The 23,874-nt window shown below is 35.8% G+C and overlaps 2 protein-coding genes across 7 annotated transcripts in view; one reads left to right on the top strand and one right to left on the bottom strand.

The window, feature by feature from the left end:
- The window catches only part of SENP6 (SUMO specific peptidase 6), a 116,091-nt gene that overhangs the window by 25,582 nt on the left and 66,635 nt on the right, over nt 1–23,874 (bottom strand). For all 6 annotated transcript variants that reach the window (XM_017506842.2, XM_017506841.2, XM_017506840.2 and 3 more), the window contains 8 exons: nt 20,804–21,101; nt 17,360–17,589; nt 13,799–13,969; nt 9,513–9,546; nt 8,932–9,126; nt 7,457–7,683; nt 6,004–6,113; nt 5,763–5,879 (listed from right to left, as the gene is read on the bottom strand). In XM_017506842.2, the coding sequence (XP_017362331.1) occupies nt 5,763–5,879; nt 6,004–6,113; nt 7,457–7,683; nt 8,932–9,126; nt 9,513–9,546; nt 13,799–13,969; nt 17,360–17,589; nt 20,804–21,101 (1,382 nt within the window). The remainder of the gene's footprint in view (nt 1–5,762; nt 5,880–6,003; nt 6,114–7,456; nt 7,684–8,931; nt 9,127–9,512; nt 9,547–13,798; nt 13,970–17,359; nt 17,590–20,803; nt 21,102–23,874) is intronic.
- LOC108288065 (high mobility group protein B3-like) lies at nt 21,111–22,838 on the top strand. Its single transcript, XM_037730819.1, has one exon. The coding sequence runs from the start codon at nt 21,780–21,782 to the stop codon at nt 22,278–22,280; it is 501 nt and encodes a 166-aa protein (XP_037586747.1). The 5' UTR covers nt 21,111–21,779; the 3' UTR covers nt 22,281–22,838.

Here is a 23,874-nt window from a genome sequence, read left to right on the forward strand (position 1 = left end):
AAAAAAAAAAAAAAAAAAAGTGAAGTTAAAAAAATTTTTCTCTTTTTAGTTCACTTCTAAGAATGTCATGAGACAAACATAAATTCAGATTCTTAAAAGCATGGATTTTGTTAGGTCCTTTGTTTTTTGGTATCTCCCTCAGAGAAGGCAGACCTCGTAGGTATGACGACTTTATAAAATTTGTTTAAATGTGAAACAGTAAAATATAAAGTGATTTGCTGAAAATATAAAGAAGTCAGGGTGGTAAATATTAAAGCTCTACTATAATATAAAAAGTGTAGATTATTTAAGTATGAAATATTCTAAAATGTAAGCAAAATACAGTTGTTCAACAAGATTTTACACTGAGCAATATGCTTTCAAAAACAAAACTATTTTAGATATAAAGACTTAAATAGTTTAAAAGTAAGGGAGTGAAGAAATATGTGACATGTAAATGCAAATCAAAGGAAGATGAAGTAGTTATATTCATTTTGAACAAAGTAGATAAGGACAAGGAAGATTATCAAGGATAATGAGGAACATTACATAATGATAAAAGAGGTAAATTCTCCAACACATAAATGTGTATGTGCCTATCAAGGGAGCTTCAAAGTACATGGCAAAAATTGATACAGCTTTGAAATAAGCAGATAAATTCATAATTACAGTTGGAGATTTCAACAGCCCTTTCTCAATAATTGATAGAACAAGCAGGCAGAAAATCAGTAAGTATAAAAATGACCTGAAAATGTACTATAAGCCAACTTAACATAATTGACAGTCACCGAACACTCCATCCAACAATAACAACATTCATGTATACATTCACTTCTGTCTTTTCAGCAGCTTGGTTTGCATTAAAGTAGTATAAATTAGGACTGAGAAATAATATTTTTAAAAATTGTAGTAAAAACATATAAAATGTATCATGTTAACCATTCTGAGTGTAGAGTTCAATACTGTAAAGTATATGCACAGTGTTAAAAACAGATCTACAGGAACTTTCTCATTTTGTAAAACTGAACCTATGTCTATTAAACAACTTCTTTTCCCCTTCCCTTAACTCCCAGTAAACAACAATTCTGTTTTCTGTTTCCATGAATTTGACTACTTTAAAAACTTCATAAGAGAAATCATACTTCTGTGACTAACTTACTGTGCTTGGCACAATGACTTCAAGGTTCATCTATGTTATAGCAAGTAACAGGATTTCCTTCCTTTTTAAGGAGAAACGTATACATATTTCATTATATGTACATATCACATTTGGTTTATCCATTCAAAAGCACAGCAGGGTTGTCTCCATAGCAACATTCACCTCAGCTATTGTGACTGTTGCTATGAATACGAGTGTGCAAATATGTCTTCAAGACTCTGCTTTCTGGTTGGGAGCAGTGGCTTATTTCTGTAATCGCAGCACTTTGGGAGGCCAAGGTGGGAGGATGGCTTGAGACCAGAAGTTCAAGACCAGTCTGGCCAACAAACTCAGGCATCTTCTGTACAAAAAGTGAAAAAATTAGACAGCTGTGATGGTGTGCACCTGTAGTTCCAGCTACTTAGGAAGCTGAGGCAGGAGGATCACTTGAGTCCAGGAGTCTGAGGCTATAGGGAGCTATGACTGTGTTGCTGCCCTCCATCATGGGTGACACAGTGAGACCCTGTCTCAGAACAAAAAGACTCTGCTTTCAGTTCTTTTGGATGAGTAACCATGCAGTGATTAAGAATGGGGATATGTTCTAAGAAAGGCATCATTAGCCTTTGATGTTGTGCATCAGAGTACTTACAACATCCTAGGTGGTATCAGTGTCCTACCTAGGCTACCTAGGCTATATAGTATAGCCTACTGCTTCTAGGCTATACACCTATACAGTATAGCAACTGTAACACAATGAAAAGTATTTGTGTGCCCAAACATAGAAAAGGTACAGGAAAAAAATGTTATTATAATCTTATGGGCTCGCCATCACATATGGTCCATAATTGACTGAGACATTGTTATGCGGTACCTAACTCTATACTCAGAAGTGGGATTGTTGGATCATGTGGTAGTTCCATTTTAATTTTTTGAGGAGCCTACATATTATTTTCCACAGTGGCAGCACCATTTTATAAAAGCTCCAATTTCTCCATATCCTTACCAACATTTATGTTTTTTGTTTTTTTTTTTAAATAGTACTCATGTTAATGGATGTGAGGTGACATTGCGTTATGGTTTTGTTTTTTTAAGACAGAGTATTGCTCTTTTACCCCAGGCTGGAGTGCAATGGTGCCATCTCAGCTCACTGCAACTTCTGCCTCCCGGGTTCAAGTGCTTCTCCTGCCTCAGCCTCTGGAGTAGCTGGGATTACAGACGAGCCACCACGCCCAGCTAACTTTGTATTTTTAGTAGAGATGGGGTTTCTCCATGTTGATCAGGCTGGTCTCGAACTCCCGACCTCAGGTGATTTGCCTACCTCAGCCTCCCAAAGTGCTGGAATTACAGGCGTGAACCACTGCGCCTGGCCTGCTCAGCTAATTAAAAAAATTTTTTTAAAGACAGAGTCTCTTTATGTTGTACAGCTGGTCTCCAACTCTTGGCCTCAAATGATCCACCCACCTTGGCCTCCCAAACACCTGGGATTACAGTTAAGAGTCACTGTGTCTGGTCAGCTATGAACTTTGAAACACACCAAAAGGAAAAAGTGGTGCCCTTGAAATGGGAGGATAAACTAAACAGAATATAATCCTGATGTTGAGCAGACCCTGCTCGTTGATGGTGATGTCAACTTCTTCTATAGGCTTGTTGATTTTCTTTCTAGTTGTTCTATCAATTGTTGAGAGAGGGGTACTAACATCTCCGATTTTATTTGTGAATCTGTCTGTTTCTCCTTTCAGGTCTATCAGTTTTTGCTTTACATATTTTATAGCTCTGTTGTTTAGTACATATACATTTAGGATTACTATGTTTTCTTGGTGGATCACTCTTCTATCATTATATAATAACCTTCTTGATCCCTGGTAATTTTCTTTGCTCAGAAGTGTATCACATTCTGCTTTCTTTTGTTTAATGTTTGCATAGTGTATCTTTTCTATCCTTTCCTTTCAACCTATATGTATCATTACTTTGATGTTTCTTGTAAACAGTTCACTGATTCCATCCTCTGTCCTTCCCATTGTGCTACTGAGCCCAGCCACTGAAGTCATTATGTTTTATATTTTTAGTTCTAAAATTTCCATTTGTTTTTTCTTTACTTTTTATATTTTCATTTTTTGTAGAGATAAGGATTTTGCTATGTTGCCCCCAGGCTGGTCTCAAGTGATCATCTCACCTTGGCCTCCCAAACTGCTAGGATTACAGGCATGACTCATCCATTTGTTTCTTCTTTATATTGTTTTGAGTTTTCATTTGTTTCACAAGTTGTCATCATGTTCATTAAAACATTTTTTTTTTTTTTTTTTGAGGCGGAGTTTCTCTCATGTTACCCAGGCTGGAGTGCAATGGCGCGATCTCGGCTCACCGCAACCTCCGCCTCCTGGGTTCAGGCAATTCTCCTGCCTCAGCCTCCTGAGTAGCTGGGATTACAGGCACGCGCCACCATGCCCAGCTGATTTTTTTTTTTTTTGTATTTTTAGTAGAGACGAGGTTTCACCATATTGACCAGGATGGTCTCGATCTCTTGACCTCGTGATCCACCCGCCTCGGCCTCCCAAAGTGCTGGGATTACAGGCTTGAGCCACCGCGCCTGGCCTCATTAAAACATTTTTATGATGGATCCTGTATTAGTCTGTTCTCTTGCTGCTCTAAAGAACTACCTGAAAGTATCTGGGTATGGTGGTGCATGCCTATAATCCCAGCTACCTGGGAGGCTAAGTCAGGAGGATCACTTGAATGCAGGAGGCAGAGGCTGCAGTGGGCCAAGACTGCGCCGCTGCACTCCCGATCTGGGGAGAGAGGAATACTCCATCTCCCAAAAACGGAACTACCTGAGACTGGGTAATTTATAAAGAAAAGAGGTTTAACTGACTCACAGTTCCACAGGCTGTATAGGAAGCACAGCTGTGGAAGCCTCAGGAAGCTTAGAATCATGACAGAAGGTGAAGAGGAATGAAGTACATCATACTTTGTGGCCGGAGCAGGAGGAAGAGAGAGCAAAGGGGGAGGTGCTACATACTTTTATAAGCAATCAAATCTTGTGAGAACTAACTATAACAAGGATAGCTAGGGGGAAATCTGCCCCCAGAATCCAATCACCTCCCACAAGGCCCCTCTTCCAACACTGTGGATTAAAACTGGACATGAGATTCGGGTGGGGACAAAAACCCAAACTGTATCAGATGCTTTAAGACTTCTGTCAAACAATTCTGACATTTGTGGTCTTCTTGGTGTTAATGTCTACTGATTTTCTTTTCTCTTTAGTGTGAGATTTTTCTGATTCTGGGTGAGGCAAATAATTTTCATTTTAAAATTTGGACATTTTGAGTATTATAGTTTTTGTTTTTGGTTTTGCTGGTAAGTATGTAGGACAATATAATTCTCAGGTTTTAGTAAACTTCCTCTGGCACAAGACTCCAGTGGGTAGAAGGGTGTTACTTCATTATTGTGAGGTGGGACTAAAAGTACATGTTCTCTACTAAACCTCCACTTGAAATTTCCTTAAATCACCTCTAATCTAGATTTCCACAATGTCCATGCCTGTCAAAACGGTCTTATGGAAATTCAATTATGATATCATTTTTCCGATCAAAAATTTCTCTTTATCACAATGTGTGTTTTCCCACCAAACTGAATTGCAACCACCAATAGGTATAAAATCAACTCAGCAGGTTCCAGCATCAATTTTTAAAAGTTTCGTTTTGTTCCATACTCAGAGCCAACAAAAATAAAAAATAAAGAAAAAAAGTTGTTTTGTTTAATAAAACACAGTATAAGAAACTAAAAATTTTACAGAGAACTACGCATACTGATGCTGTTTTATTTCATATACATCATCCATTTTGTATCACAAACCCGTAAAAATAAAATACAAATTGATACATGTATAAACACATTGCACACAGTTGTATACATGTGTATTCTGGGTCATAATGTAAGCTCTTCCAGGAAAGCTTCCTGGTCCCTCACATCTCCCAACCTCCAAAGATAATGAATATTTTCTCATCCGCTACATCTGTACAATGTTAATGCTTCTCTCGTTGCTTGAATTCCCTATTTGTGTTTCTTATAGGACCATAAACTTCTAACATTGTACTAGGCATTTTTCCTAGTAGGTGATATGTACAATCTCATTTAATTATCACAAAATTCTTTTTTTGGGGGTGGGTGTGGAGTGGGGACAGGGTCCTGCTTTGTTGACCAGGCTGCAGCACACTGCCACCATCATAGGTCACTGCAACTTCAAACTCCTAGGCTCAGGTAAACTTCCTGCATGAGCCTCCCAAGTGGCTGGGACGATAAGCGTATGCCTAGATTATTTTTAAATTTTTCGTGGAGACAGAGCCTCACTTTGCTTCCGAGGCTGGTCCTGAACTCCTGGGCTGAAGCAATCCTCCCACCTTGACTTCCCAAAGTGTCAGGATTATAGGCATAAGCCATTTCACCTGGCTCAATTCTCACAACTCTTTAGACAGTATTCTCATTTTGAAAATGTGCAAAGACAGAAACAGATTAACTCCCCAAATGTCACACAGTAAGTGGCAGAGGTAAAATTTAAAACTCAAAATGCCTGACTCTGGAAAACAAAGACATAGGATATGGCAGAATGTTAAAGATTTAATAGAAGATTAGTGGAAAATTAACTTACTTCAAATAAAAGTCTATAATGACATCGTTTAAAAATTCTCCTTCATTTAGACAGTGCAGATCCTCATTGGTAACGGAGATGCCTCCCTTAGCTGGAGGTGGTGGGTATACTATCAACCTGTAACAAAATTAAAAGAAAAGCAAATAAACAAATCTCTCTCTCTATATATATACACAACTGAAATGTAATAAAACAGAGAAAGACATTTAAGATTATTGCAAAGATAAAGAAATTCTCTCACTTTTCTACTGGGCCAATGAAGATGGTGTGATTTTCTCCAGTTTCTTCTTCTTCATCAAAAAACTGAAATTCCTGTTTGCTTCTAAGTTGTATTTTAGATTCAAATGACACCTGATAAAAGAAATTAACAATTTATAGTCAATTAAGGAAAGTTTCAATAAAAAGGGTAAGCACAAGGCAAGAATGTGTTTCAATGCAAAAGGATTAAAAATATGTAACTAAAAAGTATGCATGATACTTAACAATTAAAACTAAGAAACAGGCAAAACTAGGAGCCACTTTCTTATTTTCTGTAGTTACTAGTCTCCCAACTTATGTAACAGTAAATTTCTAGTATCTTACTTCTCTCTCTCTCTTTTTCAATACTTTTAGAAGTCAGTAACTTCTATAAGATCTCTACTATTGACATTAAATTAGATAATGCTGGTAAAATTCAAAGAACTGTTCAAAAAACCAGAGTGATTTTTGCCTCTGACTTCAATGGCTGGGCAATCTGTAAGATGTAGGGGCAGAGGCTCAGGGAACACGGAAGTCTAATGAGTTTCAGCCCTCCACAGAGCTAACTGAAACAGGGGTTTCCTTGGAAGAAAGAATCTTCCATGGAAGTTTGAGTCCATTCCAGCTGCATTATGCTGCTCTTTTCTCCCTCTGGCACTATCTCCCTTGCCATTTATGCAAAAGAAAGAGAACCATTTCCCTTCCTTTTGTTCTTTTCTCAACCCACTAATTATATTTATAGCTCTTCTCTGGGGAGTCGTTGCTCAACTGTCACAAAGATTGTGCTATAGATAGCCATATTTCCAAGTTTGTAGGCAGATTGAGAGATTTGTTCCCAATAAATTAGGTCAGCAAAGCTAAGTTGCTGTAATAGGACAAAGTTTTAAAATTATGTTTGTATTATTTACCATTATAGTATGTGTTATAGTAGTATTGTGGCCTTTGATTCAGGTGGTTTCAGAGTTACCTAGCTATATGAGTAATTATTCCAGAACTAGATACATGCTTTGACAACAAAAGTCAAATAGCATGTATTCCTCATTTCTCCAGTTTTCAACCATATATGGCTATGTTACATACAAATGTACACCAGGGACCACAATTTCTTCAAACCTAAGACACAGGGTAACAATCCATTTGAATGTAGCAATGTATGCATATATATGTTGGAAGTAGGGTATAAAGAAGAAAGAAAGAGCGAAAAAAGATGATGAAGATTAAAGATAAGGATAGAATGTAGAGGAACTAAAAATGCTTCTGAAACCTGTATCAAGTACTATTTGTCATCTACCTACCACTGTTTTGACACAAGGTAGTTTACAAATCACATATAAAAGCAAGTAATTTTCAAATAGAATTAAAAAGATTTAACACTGAAATTAATGGTATTAAAACATACTTCTCTTTAAAACTACTCATAATTTAAGCATATTTTTTAAATTAAAAGACATAATTACAGTTTTGGTTTTGTTTTCTTTTTGCCCACAACTTCCTTTGATGCTGTCTTCATAGGTTCTTGTACAGGCAACAAGTCTGCCATTGGCTTCTTCAAAAAGAATTTTCGCAAAAAAATTGGAAATGTTATTCTTTATACCAATTTCATTAATGATACTTTCAAATACCATATTTGCCTGAGGATCAAGGCCATTTTGAAAAATTAAGATTATATACTGTTCTTCCAAATCTGAAAAGAAAGAAATATAACTGTAAGTCTAACATGCACAAAATAAGTACCGTAAACAGATACTTTTAAAAGGAATAACTATTAATTCTTTCCAGGAAGATCATCAGAAATCCCATTATAAATGTTCACAATGTCTGACATATAGTGGTTACACAACAAACACTGGAAAGAACAGTGTGTGTTACATGTCGAGGTCACCTAAGTTATTAGAAGGAAGAAACCAGAACACATTATTCAGTTCTAGAACAAATCTATTCACGATGTAACTAATTTACTTCATCGAATAAATTAAATCTATAGTCTTAAATATATAATAGTTAACATTGTTGTCCAACACAAATAGGAAATTGCCAAGTGCACTGGTAGTATCTTAAGAGAATTTAAGTGTAAAACAGCTGTTCACAAATACACCAACTCTTGCAGATAATTAAGCTGAAATAGCAATTACTGCTGAAATGTATTTATCTTCTAAGCAGTCAAGCCATGCTGTGTTAAAGGTGAAGGAAAACAAACTGAAGAATCACATCTACACATTGTAAATAAGGCCCATTTTATGAACTTAACAACTTCCTATTCAGGCCAAGTTTCAAGATTTCCAGATTTACATGGCTGATTTACACTGAATATTCCCGTCAGTTAAAAAATTTTATATTACTCAGATTACAGTGTTTATTAAGAGTATAGATGTTTTGGGTTCTGATCCACTTAGAAACTTTCTTTTTTTTTTTTTGAGATGGAGTCTCACTCTGTCACCCAGGCTGGAGTGCAATGGCGCAATCTTGGGCTCACTGCAACCTTGGTCTCCTGGGCTCAAATGATTCTCCTACCTCAGCCTCCTGAGTAGCTGGGATTATAGGCATGCGCCACTAAGCCCAGCTAATTTTTGTATGTTTAGTAGAGATGAAGTTTCACCATGTTGCCCAGGCTGGTCGTGAACTCCTGACTTCAGGTGATCCACCCACTTCACCTCCCAAAGTGCTGGGATTACAGGTGTGAGCAACTGTGCCCAGACCACTTAGAAACTTTCTAAATAAGTAAGTATGGGTTTTATCTTCAGCCCTTCCACTTTCTGTGAGTTTTTCCTCATCTGTAAAATGGAAAAAGTAATATCTATTTCACAAGGTAGCTGTGAGAATTGTAGGTAATATACATCTAAGGCATTTGTCAAAGTGCACCCACGTTTTGCTATTCAACAGATATTGTAAATACAGTATCTATTATAATTATTATCTGTTTTACACAACTTACTTGTTAATTTATTTATTCCTTTACAATCATTCCAAACTTTATCCTCCTTATTCATTTGCAGTTGCATGCTCAGCTTTTGATAAACTGCTGGTATTGCCTGAAGAAACACTACAGGTAATTTTCGGACATTACACCATTCACATTTAGTTAGATCAGAGGTATTTAAAATAATCTCTACAGGTTCATGGTCTGGTTCTGGAGGAAAACAAATGGAAACAGAAAAGTAATCAATTCTTAAGAGGGTAATATAATGAATGGGAGAAACTGTGAGGAAATACAAGTGTGAATGTAAGCATATATTATGGTAAATCATTGCTCTTATGGGGAAAAAAAAAATCTTCGTAACTGCCTTAATGAAGCTTTTTTATTTTTTCCAAATGAAGAAAGGGTTCTAAAAACTTAGGCTCTGTGACGTTACTGAACAAAATTACACCAAGATATACGCCCTTTGGTAAGAAGATGTATGTAATAACTAATCATCTTAATATAACTCTATGAATATTATTTAATCTTTTATTTCTATAAAGTGCTTTAAAGTGTAAAGAAAGCTTTAGTGAGTAAAAAGACATAAAATAGCTTACCGTCTAGCTGTATCTTGATAAAATCTAAACAAAACTAAAAAATAAGATGAATTAGTATTGATCTAGACTTATAAAGAAAGGCAGGCTTCACTTTTTTATTCAAGTACTTAGAATGTTTATTATATTACCGGTTCATCTCTTAAAATCCCACAGAGAAGCTGGCATAACATTACAATGAACACCTAAATATTCCTTACCTAAATTCACTAGTTGTTAAACTGTTAACATCTTGCCACATTCCTTCCAGCACTCTTTCTTTCCTTTCTCTTTTTTTTTAAACTTTTATTTTAGGTTCAGGGGTATATATGCAGGTCTGTTATATAGGTAAACTACATGTCATGGGGGATTGACATTCACTCAATGGTTTTCGCATCCACTGAGGGTCCTTGCCTAAATTAGTTACTACTGGTAGTTACAAAATAGCGATTTTCTAACTAATTATTTCAACGTGGAAAAGGCACATTAAGCCTAATGCAACCTAAATTAATTATTTTACAGAAGTTAACAGATTCAGAAAAGGAGGCAAGTACTTTGAAATGCCTTAAATAAACAAGATAAATGAGCATACAGAGGGATGAATAGATATATGGAAAGAAAATACAATAAAATGCTAATGGTAGAACTTAACTGACAGTTATATAAATGTTCATTGCAAAATTCTTTCAGCTTTTCAGTTTGAAGATTTTTATAACATGAAAAAAGAAAGCAAGAAAATACAAAATAAATTTAGCAATTACTACAATAATTGCAAAGTCTAGAATGTCTCTAAACATACTTTCTAGAGATTGTGTTTGAAAAGAGTATGATAACTGGTTTCACTGGAAAGTAACACATTATTTGGGGACATAAGTATCAGTAACAGCAGGGAATGGTGGCTTTTAACCGTTATCCCAGCATTCTGGGAGGATCGCTTGAGCCCAAGAGTTGGAGACCTGACTGGCCAACCTGGTGAAACCCAGTCTCTACTAAAACTATAAAAAATCAGCCAGGCCATGGTGGCGCGTGCCTGTAATCCCAGCTACTCAGGAGGCTGAGGCAGGAGAATTGCCTGAACCCAGGAGACGGAGGTTGTGGTGAGCCGAGATCGCGCCATTGCACTCCAGCCTGGGTAACAAGAGCGAAACTCCGTCTCAAAAAAAATAAATAAATAAAAAATAAAATACAAAATTTAGACAGGCATGGTATGGTGGCGCGTGCCTGTAATCCCAGCTACTCAGGAGGCTGAGGCAGGAGAATTGCCTGAACCCAGGAGACGGAGGTTGTGGTGAGCCGAGATCGCGCCATTGCACTCCAGCCTGGGCAACAAGAGCGAAACTCCGTCTCAAAAAAAAAAAAAAAAAGCTGGGTATAGATGGCATGTGCCTCTAAGTCCCAACTACTCTGGAGACTGAGGTGGATTGATTGCTTGTGCCTAGGAGTTCAAGGTTACAGTTAGCTATGACTGTAGCACTGCACTCCAGTCTGAGAAACACAGACAGACTTCGTCATTTTAAAAAAATGAGTATGGTAGCTTACAAAACATTCTAGCATACATGGATGTTGACATTATATGTTCTGGAAAAATGTTAGCTGATTTAAAAAGTGTCAATAATGATGGCACAAAGCATTCATTCATTCATTCAAGAAAGAGTCTTGCTCTGTTATCCAAACTGGAAGGCAGTAGGGCAATCTTGGCTCACTGCAACCTCCACCTTACAGGTTCAAGTAATTCTCCTGACTCAGCCTCCCTAGTAGCTGGGGTTACAGACGCATGCCACCATGCCCCATTAATTTTTGTAGTTTTAGTAGAGACGGGGTTTTGGCATGTTGGCCAGGCTGGTTTCAAACTCATGACCTCAAGTGATCCACCTATCTTAGCCTCCCAAAGTGCTGGGATTACAGGTATCAATCACTGTACCTGGCTGACAGAAAGCATTTAAATAAAATTGTTGTATGAGATAAAGGAATTGAAAGAAGTTATGTCTAAATATTTGTCATTTAGAAATGTATAAGTAAATCACACATAATATTAATAACATAAGTAGACATGAGTCTATTTCACCTATATTGTGAAAGTTTCTAAATTTAAATTGAATGGAAGCCTTGATTTTATATCTTCACATTTGAAAAATGAGGGATTGCTTTATATTTGTGCATATGTGGTATTCCTAATAACATAAGCCAATTTGCTTCTTTTGAAAAGCACTTGCTTTTAAATAAAATTGACACTTCTAAATAATGGCAATCACATTACTGAGCAAATTAAAATGATTAAATTATCTAATGATAAACAAGTATAGGATTTTATAAAACATTAAATATAGTAAAACATTTAAAACCTGTTTCTCAGATTAATCATAACTTGGCAGATAAATCATTTCACTACAAAACATAAGGAAACTATGTTCAAAAAGAAGAAAATACCAATCATCTTTTTATTCACACCATCTAAAGAAGTTATAGATGCACTAACTATTCTTTAATAAAGAATGCCCTTTGTGAAAAATCTCGTGCTACAACTAAGGTTAACACCACACTGCAAATTTCCACATTGTATTTTTTGGCTGGAATATTTCATTTAGCATTATAATTTTTTAAACTGACACATTTTATGTTACATATACTGCCTTTTATTTTTTTAACTAAATTTACAAGGTTTTTCTTCACTGAAGCATATTTAGCCTATTGGAAAAAATTCATCCAAATTTTAATGCAGTTCTTCATAAATAGCTTTAAGACTAAATATGCAACTTTTTAATTAAATGTCTAAATCATCAGCAAAACCTTATTCATCACACTGAAGAATTATAAATAATAGTGTTAATGTGGGAGAAAGCCATGAAAGTTACAGGATATTCCTGAAAATTTTTGAGGTATAAAGTGACAATGACATTTTTGTTAATTGACAGAAACCAGGAAAGATAGCAGCACAAGGGCTGTAACAAAATACAAATTTCATAAATCACTAAAAACAATGACATATGTTACAATATTATTGGGCAATAAAGGGTAGACATTTTATATATAATTTGCTTTAAATTTCCACGGTACTTGTGAAACTTTCTAGTTTTTAAATTGTGAGAAGCTTAAGGTTTTTGATGGAAAAGAAAAACATGCTGGATTCCTATAGAGCTGTGTGCTCTGCTAAGATTTTGGTTCATATTTCATTTGCTGCTATAAACAATTTTTTTCTTTTGATCATATTGTATCCTAAAACCATGAGCCTTTACCAGAAAAAAAGTTATTATTCATTACATTAAATAATAAAATACCTTATACCTTTCCTGCTGTTAATAAGTTCTCTCTTTTATTTTTTTTGAGACAGAGTTTCGCTCTGTCACCCAGGCTGGAGTGCACTAACGTGATCTCAGCTCACTGCAACCTCTGACTCCCAGGTTCAAGCTATTTTCCTGCCTCAGCTTCCCAAACAGCTGGGACTTCAGGTGCATGCCACCATGCCTGGCTAATTTTTGTAATTTTAGTAGAGATGGGGTTTCACTATATTAGCCACAATGGTCTCGAACTCCTGACCTTGTGATCCCCCACCTCGGCTTGCCAAAGTGTTGGGATTACAGGCACGAGCCACCGCGCTCGGCAGTCAGTTCTCTTAAAGACAGTGCTTTATGTACAAAGGACAATATTAGGAGACAGAGTTTGAAATAAGAGTTAGAAACAAATGGGGACACCAAGTTAAGACATTCTAAAATAAAGGCTTACAGAATAAATACAGTGCTTTACAATTAATCTAGCAACAATGATTAGCACACATTAGAGAGAAAAATGATGACTAAGAGGGCTAGTTAAGGAGATTATGTTAAAATTTCAAACAGAAAATAAAAACTTGGATTGGTGGAAGTAGAATAGTAAGTTCACAGGTATGATGGGTAAGATAAAGTACACAATGTCCTTTGGGCACTGTGGACAATGAACTAGTCTAATGCACAGTGCCTTCCGGGTAACTATTATAGTACAGTAATCTATTTCTAGGAGTCTTGATGTTATAATACATTTTCCAGCAGACCCCAAAGCTTCTGGAAGCTTCATTCTCTCACTACAGTTATTTAATATATTATTTTCAAGTACTTAGCTGGCATGATAATAAAACAGTAACATATTGGAAGGTTTTCTAACTCATTTTAATGGTGAGGAGCTACTATTTATATACTCTTAAAGCAATGTGAAATCTTGAGCTGATTTTAATATTCTATTAAATATTTTAGTTTATAAATTTTGATTATATATTAGCTTTAGCAATGGAATTTTTAATGTTATAATTGGTACAGTAAAGAGCTTAAGAATATACTTACAATTACAGGCTCTATTAATAGCCGAAAGAGTGTTCCTACTCGGATACTTCGACAGTTTAAAATGACACTGTCAAAGGAACTTTGGCAGCTTAAAGATAAAGGATCAACTGAAGTTTCTTGAGAAAACACTTTACGACGTTTTAGAGGTGTGTTGATAATAGAATTGCCAAACTAAAAAGGAAAAGAAAATTTTCACTTAATAATTTACTAAAACAAGGCTGCAAGCTAAGTATACAAATATGCAAAGACCCAATATAAGAAATGTAAATATCACAATATAAAATGGATTTTCCTTCAACAGTGTTAGATAAAACAAATATTCATGGTTTTTATATAATAGTAAATCCTTGTATCTTATTTAGCTTAGTTATTCTTTTAGTTATTATTTAAATTTAAGTCACAGTATGTCAGTCAGGAATAGTACTCTAGGAATCACACTGCCGGGATTCTAACAGCCACACCACCTTTCAAAGATCTGATCTAGTAAAACTGAATAACTTGCATAAGTTTTGGTTCCCTAAACTGTAAAATAAGCAGAGTAAGAGTATCTACTCAACTGAGTTAATGCATAAAAAGCAGTTTAGCAGAGTGCTTCATTCATAGTAAAATCCTGCTAGTTATAATGGCAGTCGTACTTGAATTAATTCAATTAATTAATTTAAATCAGCAATTCTTTAGAAAGCAAGCAATTTAGGGAAATGATTATTCATATTACACAAGAACCCTTCTTTATATATTTACATAAACTATTTCATCTGTTAATTATGATTCCAGTCACTCCAAATAGAAATTAATCATAAACATTTTATATAGGTATATTATTTTAATTATAAGTAATTATATTAGTATCTTTATTATCATTGCAAGAATAAAACATTATCTTGATAGAAAACAAGGGAAAAGAATGTCCACCATTCCTATTACCCTTCTAAAGGCATTTCTACGATCTATGTCACAGGAAAAAATATGTATTTGAAACAAAATATGATCATCATATATGTATGATTCTGTAACCTGCTTTTTCAGGCTTATTAACAGATTTATCATTAACACTTTCCCTTATTATTTTTTGAGATGGAGTCTTGCTCTGCTGCCCAGGCTGGAATGCACTGGCACGGTGTCGGCTTACCTCCACCTCCCTGGTTCAAGCAATACCCCTGCCTCAGCCTCTCAAGTACAGTAGCAGGGATTACAGGCGCATGCCACCACACCAGGCTAACTTTTTTTGTATTTTTAGTAGGGACAGGGATTCACCATGTTGGTCAGACTGGTCTCAAACTCCTGCCCTCAGGCAATCTGCTCGACTCAGCCTCCCAAAGTGCTGGGATTACAGCATAAGCCACTGCACCCGACCTATTTTCCCTTATTATTAAAGAAACCTGTTAGAGATGTTTACAAGTGTTTTGTTTTGTTTTCCTTCGTTTTGATTTTAGTGGTAGAGTTATATCTTCAAATGAGAGGTTATTTAACTCTCTAATAAAACAGATAAGACCTGCTGCAGTTGAATCCACAATAAGGGATTTAGTCTAGAATTTGAATGGTCCACACCCTCCATAGAACATCATCGAAGATAGTACACTCTGAAGTACCCTTATGGTTCAGTGTGTTGGTCTGAAAACTGCTCACCTAAAAATTCCATTACATGGAAATTCATCACTCATTTAACTGAACTCATATTTGGACACCTGAATTCTTTCCAATATTTTGCCATAACAAACTATTCTTCAAAGAGCATTTTTGCAGTCTAATTAAAATTAGAATTTTAATTCTAATTGTGGTACACAGTTAGAATTACTGACAAGTTGCCTTAACAGTTTTAAGTTATACCAACTTATACACTCAACATTCCACTTCTCCAAACACTGATCACGATGAGACAACATCATAGTTTGAAATTTTTTAGCAATCTGCAGTTAACAAAAGGCATTTTAATTTCATTTTCACTACGATGATTACTACATTTTTTTGAATTCTATTCGTTTTCTTTCCTTATTTCCTTATGGTGTGCCTCTATTTCTTGATTTTTAAAAAATTAAGAATATATAAAGGACCACTTTATACTTTGTCACATAGCTCACTATTTTCCATTTGCATCTACCTATTGAATTGTGCTTAGAGTGGTGTTTTGCCACACTGTTTTACTTTTTATCTAATCAAATATACTCATCTTTTCATTTACTATTTTTGCTTATGCTGCCATGTTGGAAAGGCATTCTGTAAGATTATATAAAAATATTAATCCAGCTGGGGGCAGTGGCTTGCACCTGTAATCACAGCCTGACTGACAGAGCAAGACTCCCCCCCTTTAATTAAAGATTTAAATGAATCCATATATTTTTCTATTATCCTTATGATTGCTTCTTGTTTTTTATTTTTCAAGGTTCCCATCTTAACAGCCAAGTACATATGTTGCCATATTTTTATCTGTATTCCTATAACCACTGACACGTATAAACACATACATACAGAATTTAACATACAAGTTGATCATATTTTTACAAGTTTATTATTTTATAAAAATATTTTTACTAAAGTAATATATATATATTTCCCTATTTTGGTATTCTCACTTAACAGTGCCATGCAGAAATCCTAAAAGTCACTGATATAAGTTCTAATTTTCATTTTCAATGGCTGGATCATATGGATATGCCATAACTTCTTCAGCCATACACATATTAACAGGCAATGATTTTGTTTGTAGTTGTTTGCGCCAATGGTCATGTTTGCATATAAAGCCTTACATACTGAGGAAAAGAGGAATACCTGTGAGGTGGAGTCAAAGAAATTAATTATTTGGTCAAATAGTACACACTAAAAATTTTTTTAATAGTTATTTTTACATTTCTTTCCCAAAAGGCCATAGTAACTTCCTTTTCTATTAGCAAATTGAAAAAGTATCCCTTCCCTTGGATTCTTGACAACATGTATTAGTTGATTTTGTAACAATTTTTTAAGTCTACTGAATACAGTTACATTTCATTTTTCTTAATTTGTGTTTTCCATGTGGTAGTTTACTACATTAATTTTCTATTTTTGTACATTCTTATCCTTTGTTCATTTAATTTTTATCCTAACTTTTATGAGTTCTTAGTCTATTATAGACATTAAAATATTGTATATCATCTATATTACAAATATTTGTTCTAGATCTATTATTTACATAGTTCATATTACCATGTGAACTTTCTGAAATTTTTATAGTAAAATATAAAATAAAGCAAACTATAATGAAACACAATATTATCATAAAATATACCCATGTTAAGATAACTTCTCTGCTAGATTTTACAAGAAATCTTTGTATCTACTGACATTTCATTGTAAGGTTGATACTGTGTTTTCTTGATGAATTTTTTATACTTTAAACCTTAAGTTTAATTGAAACATTTCTGTATATGGCTAAGTGTTCTTCAAAATAATCTCCTACATGGCATTTAAGCCCTACTTAATGAATAATCCATCTTTTTCTCCTGACATTATCACATTGCCTTCTAAAGAAATTTACACCCCAAAATGGAGGCATTAATCTGAACAAATATCAACAAATGTGAAAAGTACCTGGTCTTTCATTCTGGCTTTTCTTGGCAATGTAACTGTATTTAACTCTGAGTCTTCTGGAATGCTTCGTAGTTCACGCTCTATCCTGCAAGTATTTTCATTTAGCGCTGCTTCTACTTTTCCAGTGGATGGTGCAGGGGAAGAACATGCTGAATCAGCAGGCTGAGGAGATATGCTCTCTCTTCTGTTAGTTCTGTCGTTGTCATCATCATCATCACTGGACAAAATGACTAAAAGTATTTTAATAATTTATAATTTATATTAAAACTATATAAGTTTTTTTTTTTTTTTTTTTGACAGCGCTTCGCTCTCGTTGCCCAGGCTGATGTGCAATGGTGCGCTCTTGACTCACCACAACCTCTGCCTCCTGGGTTCAAGCGATTCTCCTGCCTCAGCCTCCCATGTAGCTGGGGTTACAGGAATGCACCATCACACCTGGCTAATTTTGGATTTTTTTTCTTTTTTAGTAGAGATGGAGTTTCTCCACTTTGGTTAGGCTGGTCTCGAACTCCTGACCTGAGGTGATCCACCCACCCAGGCCTCCTAAAGTGCTGGTATTACAGGTGTAAGCTACCCACTCGGCTATTTATATTCATCTCTGTCCATTAAAAATGCAAATAAATTACCAAAGTGGAAAATATACTGAATTTGCTTTGGATCTCCTCCAGATCTAAGAATAATTAAAATGAATAAAGATACAATCCACTCTGATGAAAATTTAAATCTGAAGAAAGTGCTAAGACTTGGCATCTTTTAAAAAATATTATACAAATATAAAATTTGTTTCTACAGTCCATTACCACTCACCCAAACAGCAGTATCAGTAAGTTACAAGAAGAATTACATATTTATCAGTAGGTCTATTTCAGAGTCCCAAAAAGTTTAATGTCTAAAAAATAATTTGCATACAACTTGTTTGCAAAATAGTACGCATTGTAAATATGTGTGAAACTCCACGTAGCCAAGTAATTTTTTTTTTTTTTTTTTTTTTTTTGAGACAGAGTCTCATTCTGTCACCCAGGATGCAGTACAGTGGCACGATCTCAGCTCACTGCAACCTCCGCCTCCAGGGTTCAAGTGATTTTCCTGCCTCAGCCTCCCGAGTAGCTGGGATAACATGTATGTGCCACCACACCCAGCTACTTTTTGTATTTTTAGTAGAGATGGGGTCCCGCCATGTTATTCAGGCTAGTCTCAACCTCAGGAGATCTGTTCGTCTTGGTCTCCTAAACTGCTGGGATTACAGGAGTGAGCCACTGTACCTGGCCACTGCCAGGTAATTTTATCTCACACAGGAAGTTATTAAAATCGTAACTGGTCTTTGGAAGAATCTGGACCAGTGCCTAATGCTCAGTAAGTCTTGTTGAGTAAATGGACGTGGGCAAAAGGCAGTATGATGGTAATTTGCTCTTATACCTTGTACTCATTACTGAATTGCAGGCAAATCTCTCTATATCTTGACTCAAACACAAACTTCTTGCTTTGGTTTATAAATGTACATAATCTGGCCCCTATTTGTCCAATTTTCTCATAATATTGTTTTTCTCTCTTTATCCTCCAGGCATATTAGCCAGTATTTCTGTCCCTCAAACACCTCAAGTTTGTTCTTGCCTGAATTGTACTTCCCTCAATATTACACATTTTGGCCACAAGTATTAGTTTAAATATCACTTTGATTGATAACCCAATCTAAAGTAAGCACACATATAGTCAGATTAACTGATTTAAATTTTCTGTTGTTTTTTGTTGTGGATGTTCACTTGCTTTCATGTTTCTCCCTGCTACACACAGACTGTAAGAGAACAGGAACATTGTCTTGTTCACTGCTATATTCCCAGGCCTAAAACAGCCTGTCAAAGAAAAAGCATTCAAAAATCACGTGTTAAAGAATGCATGAACTTGTAGGAGCAATTTTCTTTATGAGTATTTCACATATAAATGCTTCATTAATATTTACCAGGTAATGTACATGTACCAGAGAAGCATCATCTCAGTACTTCTTTACCTGTGTTTTTAATTTTACTGTCCAGTCTGAGGAACAAATACCAAGCATGGTTTCTCTTTCATCACTGGTCTTTTATTAGCAGAAAACCTAACAGGTCAGATTAGATGACCTAAACATATTTACATATACGGCATTTGAGAGGTGGGATTTTGCTACTTACTAGTTAATTGGCTCAATTTCTCTTTTCCATAGAATTAGGGACAATAAGGGCATCTTGAATTGTTGTAAGGAACAAATGGTATGTAAAATGCTTAGCGCAGTACCTGACATATATAGATATATGTATACACACAAATGTATGTGTATATACATGGATTTAGCTTTTCTAAAAAGGCCCATGAACTATATTTTTAATGAAAAACTACACAAGTATATATTAAAAGGGAAGCCTAGTGTTCTATTTACAATTATTGTTTTTTAGCAGCAGGGTCTTGCTATATTACTCCAGCTACACTTCAACTCCTGGACCCAAGCAATTCTCTCATCTCAGTCTCCTGAGTAGCTGGGAATACAAGTACACACCAATGTGCCCAGTTTCTTCTTCTTTTTTCTTTTTTCTGAGAAGGAGTCTCACTCTGTTGCCCAGGCTGGAGTGCGGTGGTGTGATCTTAGCTCACTGCAACCTCTGCCTGCTAAGTTGAAACGATTCTTCTGCCTCAGCCTCCTGAGTAGCTGGGACTACAGGCCTGTGCCACCGTATCCAGCTAATTTTTCTTATTTTTAGTAGAGACAGGGTTTCACTGTGTTAGCAAGGTTGGTCTTGATCCCCTGACCTTGTGATCTGCCTACCTCAGCCTCCCAGTTTCTATTTTTTAAAAGAAATTACATTCATTCTCCACTGTATACACTCTTATCTGTAGCCTGCATGATTCACTTAATTAAAGATTCTGGAAATCACTCTACACAGTATATCAGATCTTTCACTCCTTTACTACTGCTGTACACTCTAGTCAACCAGTCCCCAATAGTTTCTAAACTTTTGCTATTTACTATAAACAAGGATTGCATGCCACAAACATATACATAAGAGTAAAAAGACAGGATATAGATTGAGAAACAAATGTGGCAAGGAAATTATATGTTGAATATTTTATTGGGCTATGCATATTATATGTTATTTTATTCGCCCCCCCTCCCCCCCCAAAAAAACCACTATCAGCAGGAAATATACCCATTTACAGATCAGAAAGACTAAATTAATCTGGCTGAAGTCAGAATGCTGGGTATAATTGGCATTTCATCTAACATTAGGGTCAAGGTCTGTGTTTTTTTTTTTTTTTTTTTTTTTACTTTTTGAGATGGACAGGATGAGAACAAGATTAATTTTAAGCTCACACTCATATTAAAAATATATATGGGTGGGAGATAGTGTTTGTAAAAAATATATGTGAAAAATATTGGATTGATATAAGCAATACTGAAGGGAGTAAAATACTTACTTGGATCATTTAGGTCTGACAAACATGTTTTCCTTTCTTTCAAGTTTGTGATTTTGGGTATTTTTGCCCCAGGTAAAATGACTTTTCCATTAGTCTGTAAATAACTGTGCTTACTATCATCACAATTCACAATAATATCAATTGGAACCTTTTCCACACTGTTGCCATAAAACTTCTTGGTTGTTAATCCTGTGTTTTGTGACTTCTGTCCTCCAGAATTCTGATGAATTGATGTTCTTAATAATGGTCCAGTAGAATCATTCAAAGTAATAGCTTGTCTGCAATTTCTTTGCAAATCCTTAGAAAAAAGAACACCACAACTTTGGCATTTGGTCTGATTTTCTTTTTCTTTTCCACATTTTGGACAACATTCGCAGTTCTCAGAAACTTAAAGTTCCAAAAGAACAAAAGAAATAAAAGATTTTGGCATTTATTACATCATTAAGGAATCCCTTCGAAAGACTCAAAATTAAGTCCCTCTTTCCCCATCATTACCATCATGGCTACCATGAGACCCTAAATAAGTCATGTTAGTTGGGATTTAACATCAGCATGCTGAAAGAAATTTAAGACAATCTAGTCCAGCAGTCAGCTATATATAAAATAATTCTGTCTCCAAGAATCTGAGGATAGATCAAGCTGAGTACTTATTGACTCCATTACTTTAGTGTCTATAATAAAGGTAAAGAGGGCATATCTAAATGAAAAGAACTCCAGGGAAAGGGCTATTTCCTCTTATAAAACTGATACTAAAACAGAAAAAGCACATTCCTACTATTAAAATCCCCAATATTAAAATATGGAAAGAAATATGTTCTAAGCTATTACCATATGCCTTCCATCAGGTAAGAAACATGTATCTTGGAATTCTGTGAGAATGAGGAACATAATGCAGATACACTACACTGAACAAGATAAAATTTTCATGATAAAAACTAGAGATTAGGGCTGGGCTGGCTGCGGCCAGGACGTCAGGATGGCTAAAGGTGACCTCAAGAAACCACAGGGCAAGATGTCTGCTTACGCCTTCTTTGTGCAGACGTGCAGAGAAGAACATAAGAAGAAAAACCCAGAGGTCCCTGTCAATTTTGCAGAATTTTCCAAGAAATGCTCTGAGAGGTTGAAGACAATGTCCAGGAAAGAGAAATCTAAATTTGATGAACTGGCAAAGGTGGATAAAGTGCGCTATGATCAGGAAATGAAGGATTATGGACCAGCTAAGGGAGGCAAGAAGAAGAAGGATACTAATGCCCCCAAAAGGCCACCGTCTGGCTTCTTCCTGTTCTGCTCGGAATTCCGCCCCAAGATCAAATCCACAAACCCTGGCATCTCTATTGGAGACGTGGCAAAAAAGCTGGGTGAGATGTGGAATAACCTAAATGACAGCGAAAAGCAGTCTTACATCACTAAGGCGACAAAGCTGAAGGAGAAGTATGAGAAGGATGTTGCTGACTATAAGAATGAAAGGAAAGTCTGATGGTGCAAAGGGTCCCGCTAAAGTTGCCCAGAAAAAAGGGGAAGAGGAAGATGAAGAAGACGAGGAAGAGGAGGATGAATAAAAAAAACTGTTTATCTGTTAAAAAAAAATAAAATAAAACTAGAGATTAACATTTGATCAACCTAATTCTCCAAAAACTAGAATCTCAATACTGCTCAATTAGTTTTAGTAGAGAATACTGTAGAGTAATACATTGTCATAAAAATTTTATGTTAAGTATAAATTTTTTTGGAAAACAAAAATTGAATAAACCTGGACATGGTGGCTCAGGCCTGTAATCCCAACACTTTGGGAAGCTGTGGAAGCAGGGCTGTTTAAGGCCAAAAGTTCGAGACCAGCCGGGGCAACATAGCGACACTCCATCTCTCCAAACAAAAAAAATTGAAGGAAAAAAAACTGATTAAAATCTCATTTCCTGCTTTGGTCAGTAGAAGTGGAAGACTTTTTACATAATTAAATCAATTCCAAATTACATATCATGTACTGTTTGTAAGACACTACCCATAAATAACCAACTGCACTTAATAAGTCTGTCTTTGAGACGTCATTTGTATTAAATATCCTAAAGATGTTAATCCCACTAAATTCTCTTGTTTTCTTTCTTTCTTTCTTTTTTTTTTTTTTTGGACACAGAGTTTTGCCCTTGTTGCCCAGGCTGGAGTGAAATGGTGCTATCTCGGCTCACAGCAACCTCTGCCTCCAGGGTTCAAGAGATTCTCCCATCTCAGCCTCCCAAGTAGCTGGGACTACAGACACCTGCTACCATGCCTCACTAATTTTTGTATTTTTAGTAGAGATGGGGTTTCACCACATTGGCCAGGCTGGTTTCAAACTCCTGATCTCAGGTGATCCACCCGACTTGGCTTCCCAAAATACTGGGATTACAGGTGTGAGCCACCACACCTAGTCCACAGATCTTTTTTCTTACAAGTGGTAAACAGTGTAGAATTTCATACACTATACATGGAAAGAACAACCAGTAACCTTGTCCAGAAATTAAAGATTACATAGAGGCTGGCTACAATTCTTTATCTCCAGTAAGAAGAAATAAAGAACAACTGGCATAGAAGAACAGTAAAAGAAGGAAGACATTATAGTCATCAAAAAAAAAATTATTGCTATGTTTAATACCTAGGTGATGCAATGATCTGTACAGCAACCACCATGGCACACGTTTACCTATGTAACATACCTGCACATCCTGTACGTGTACCCCTGAACTTAAAAAAATAAAAACTGAAAAAAGAAAGATACAATATCTAGATACAGTATCTTTTGCATGCCCGCTGGGCGAAAGATGTTGCATCTAGGGAGGAGCTTTCCTCCTCCTTTATCTAGGTTAAGCAGTAGGTGATGTCTGTATGGCCTGAGTCAAACTTAGGCTGGCATGCCAGGACATTATCATATAAAAAAAAAACTAAGCTAACAGGTAAAGACACTGGCGGTAATGGGAGTCAAGTTAATCACTTCTGGAGAAGAAAGCTGCAAACATGCAACATAGAAAAAAATTAAACACGGTGGTGTTGGATTAGAATTAGTTATCAATGTGAACTCACGGATCCTAGTATGTATT

This window comes from Cebus imitator, unplaced genomic scaffold, assembly GCF_001604975.1.
Source record: "Cebus imitator isolate Cc_AM_T3 unplaced genomic scaffold, Cebus_imitator-1.0 Scaffold363, whole genome shotgun sequence".
Taxonomy (NCBI): Eukaryota; Metazoa; Chordata; class Mammalia; order Primates; family Cebidae; genus Cebus; species Cebus imitator.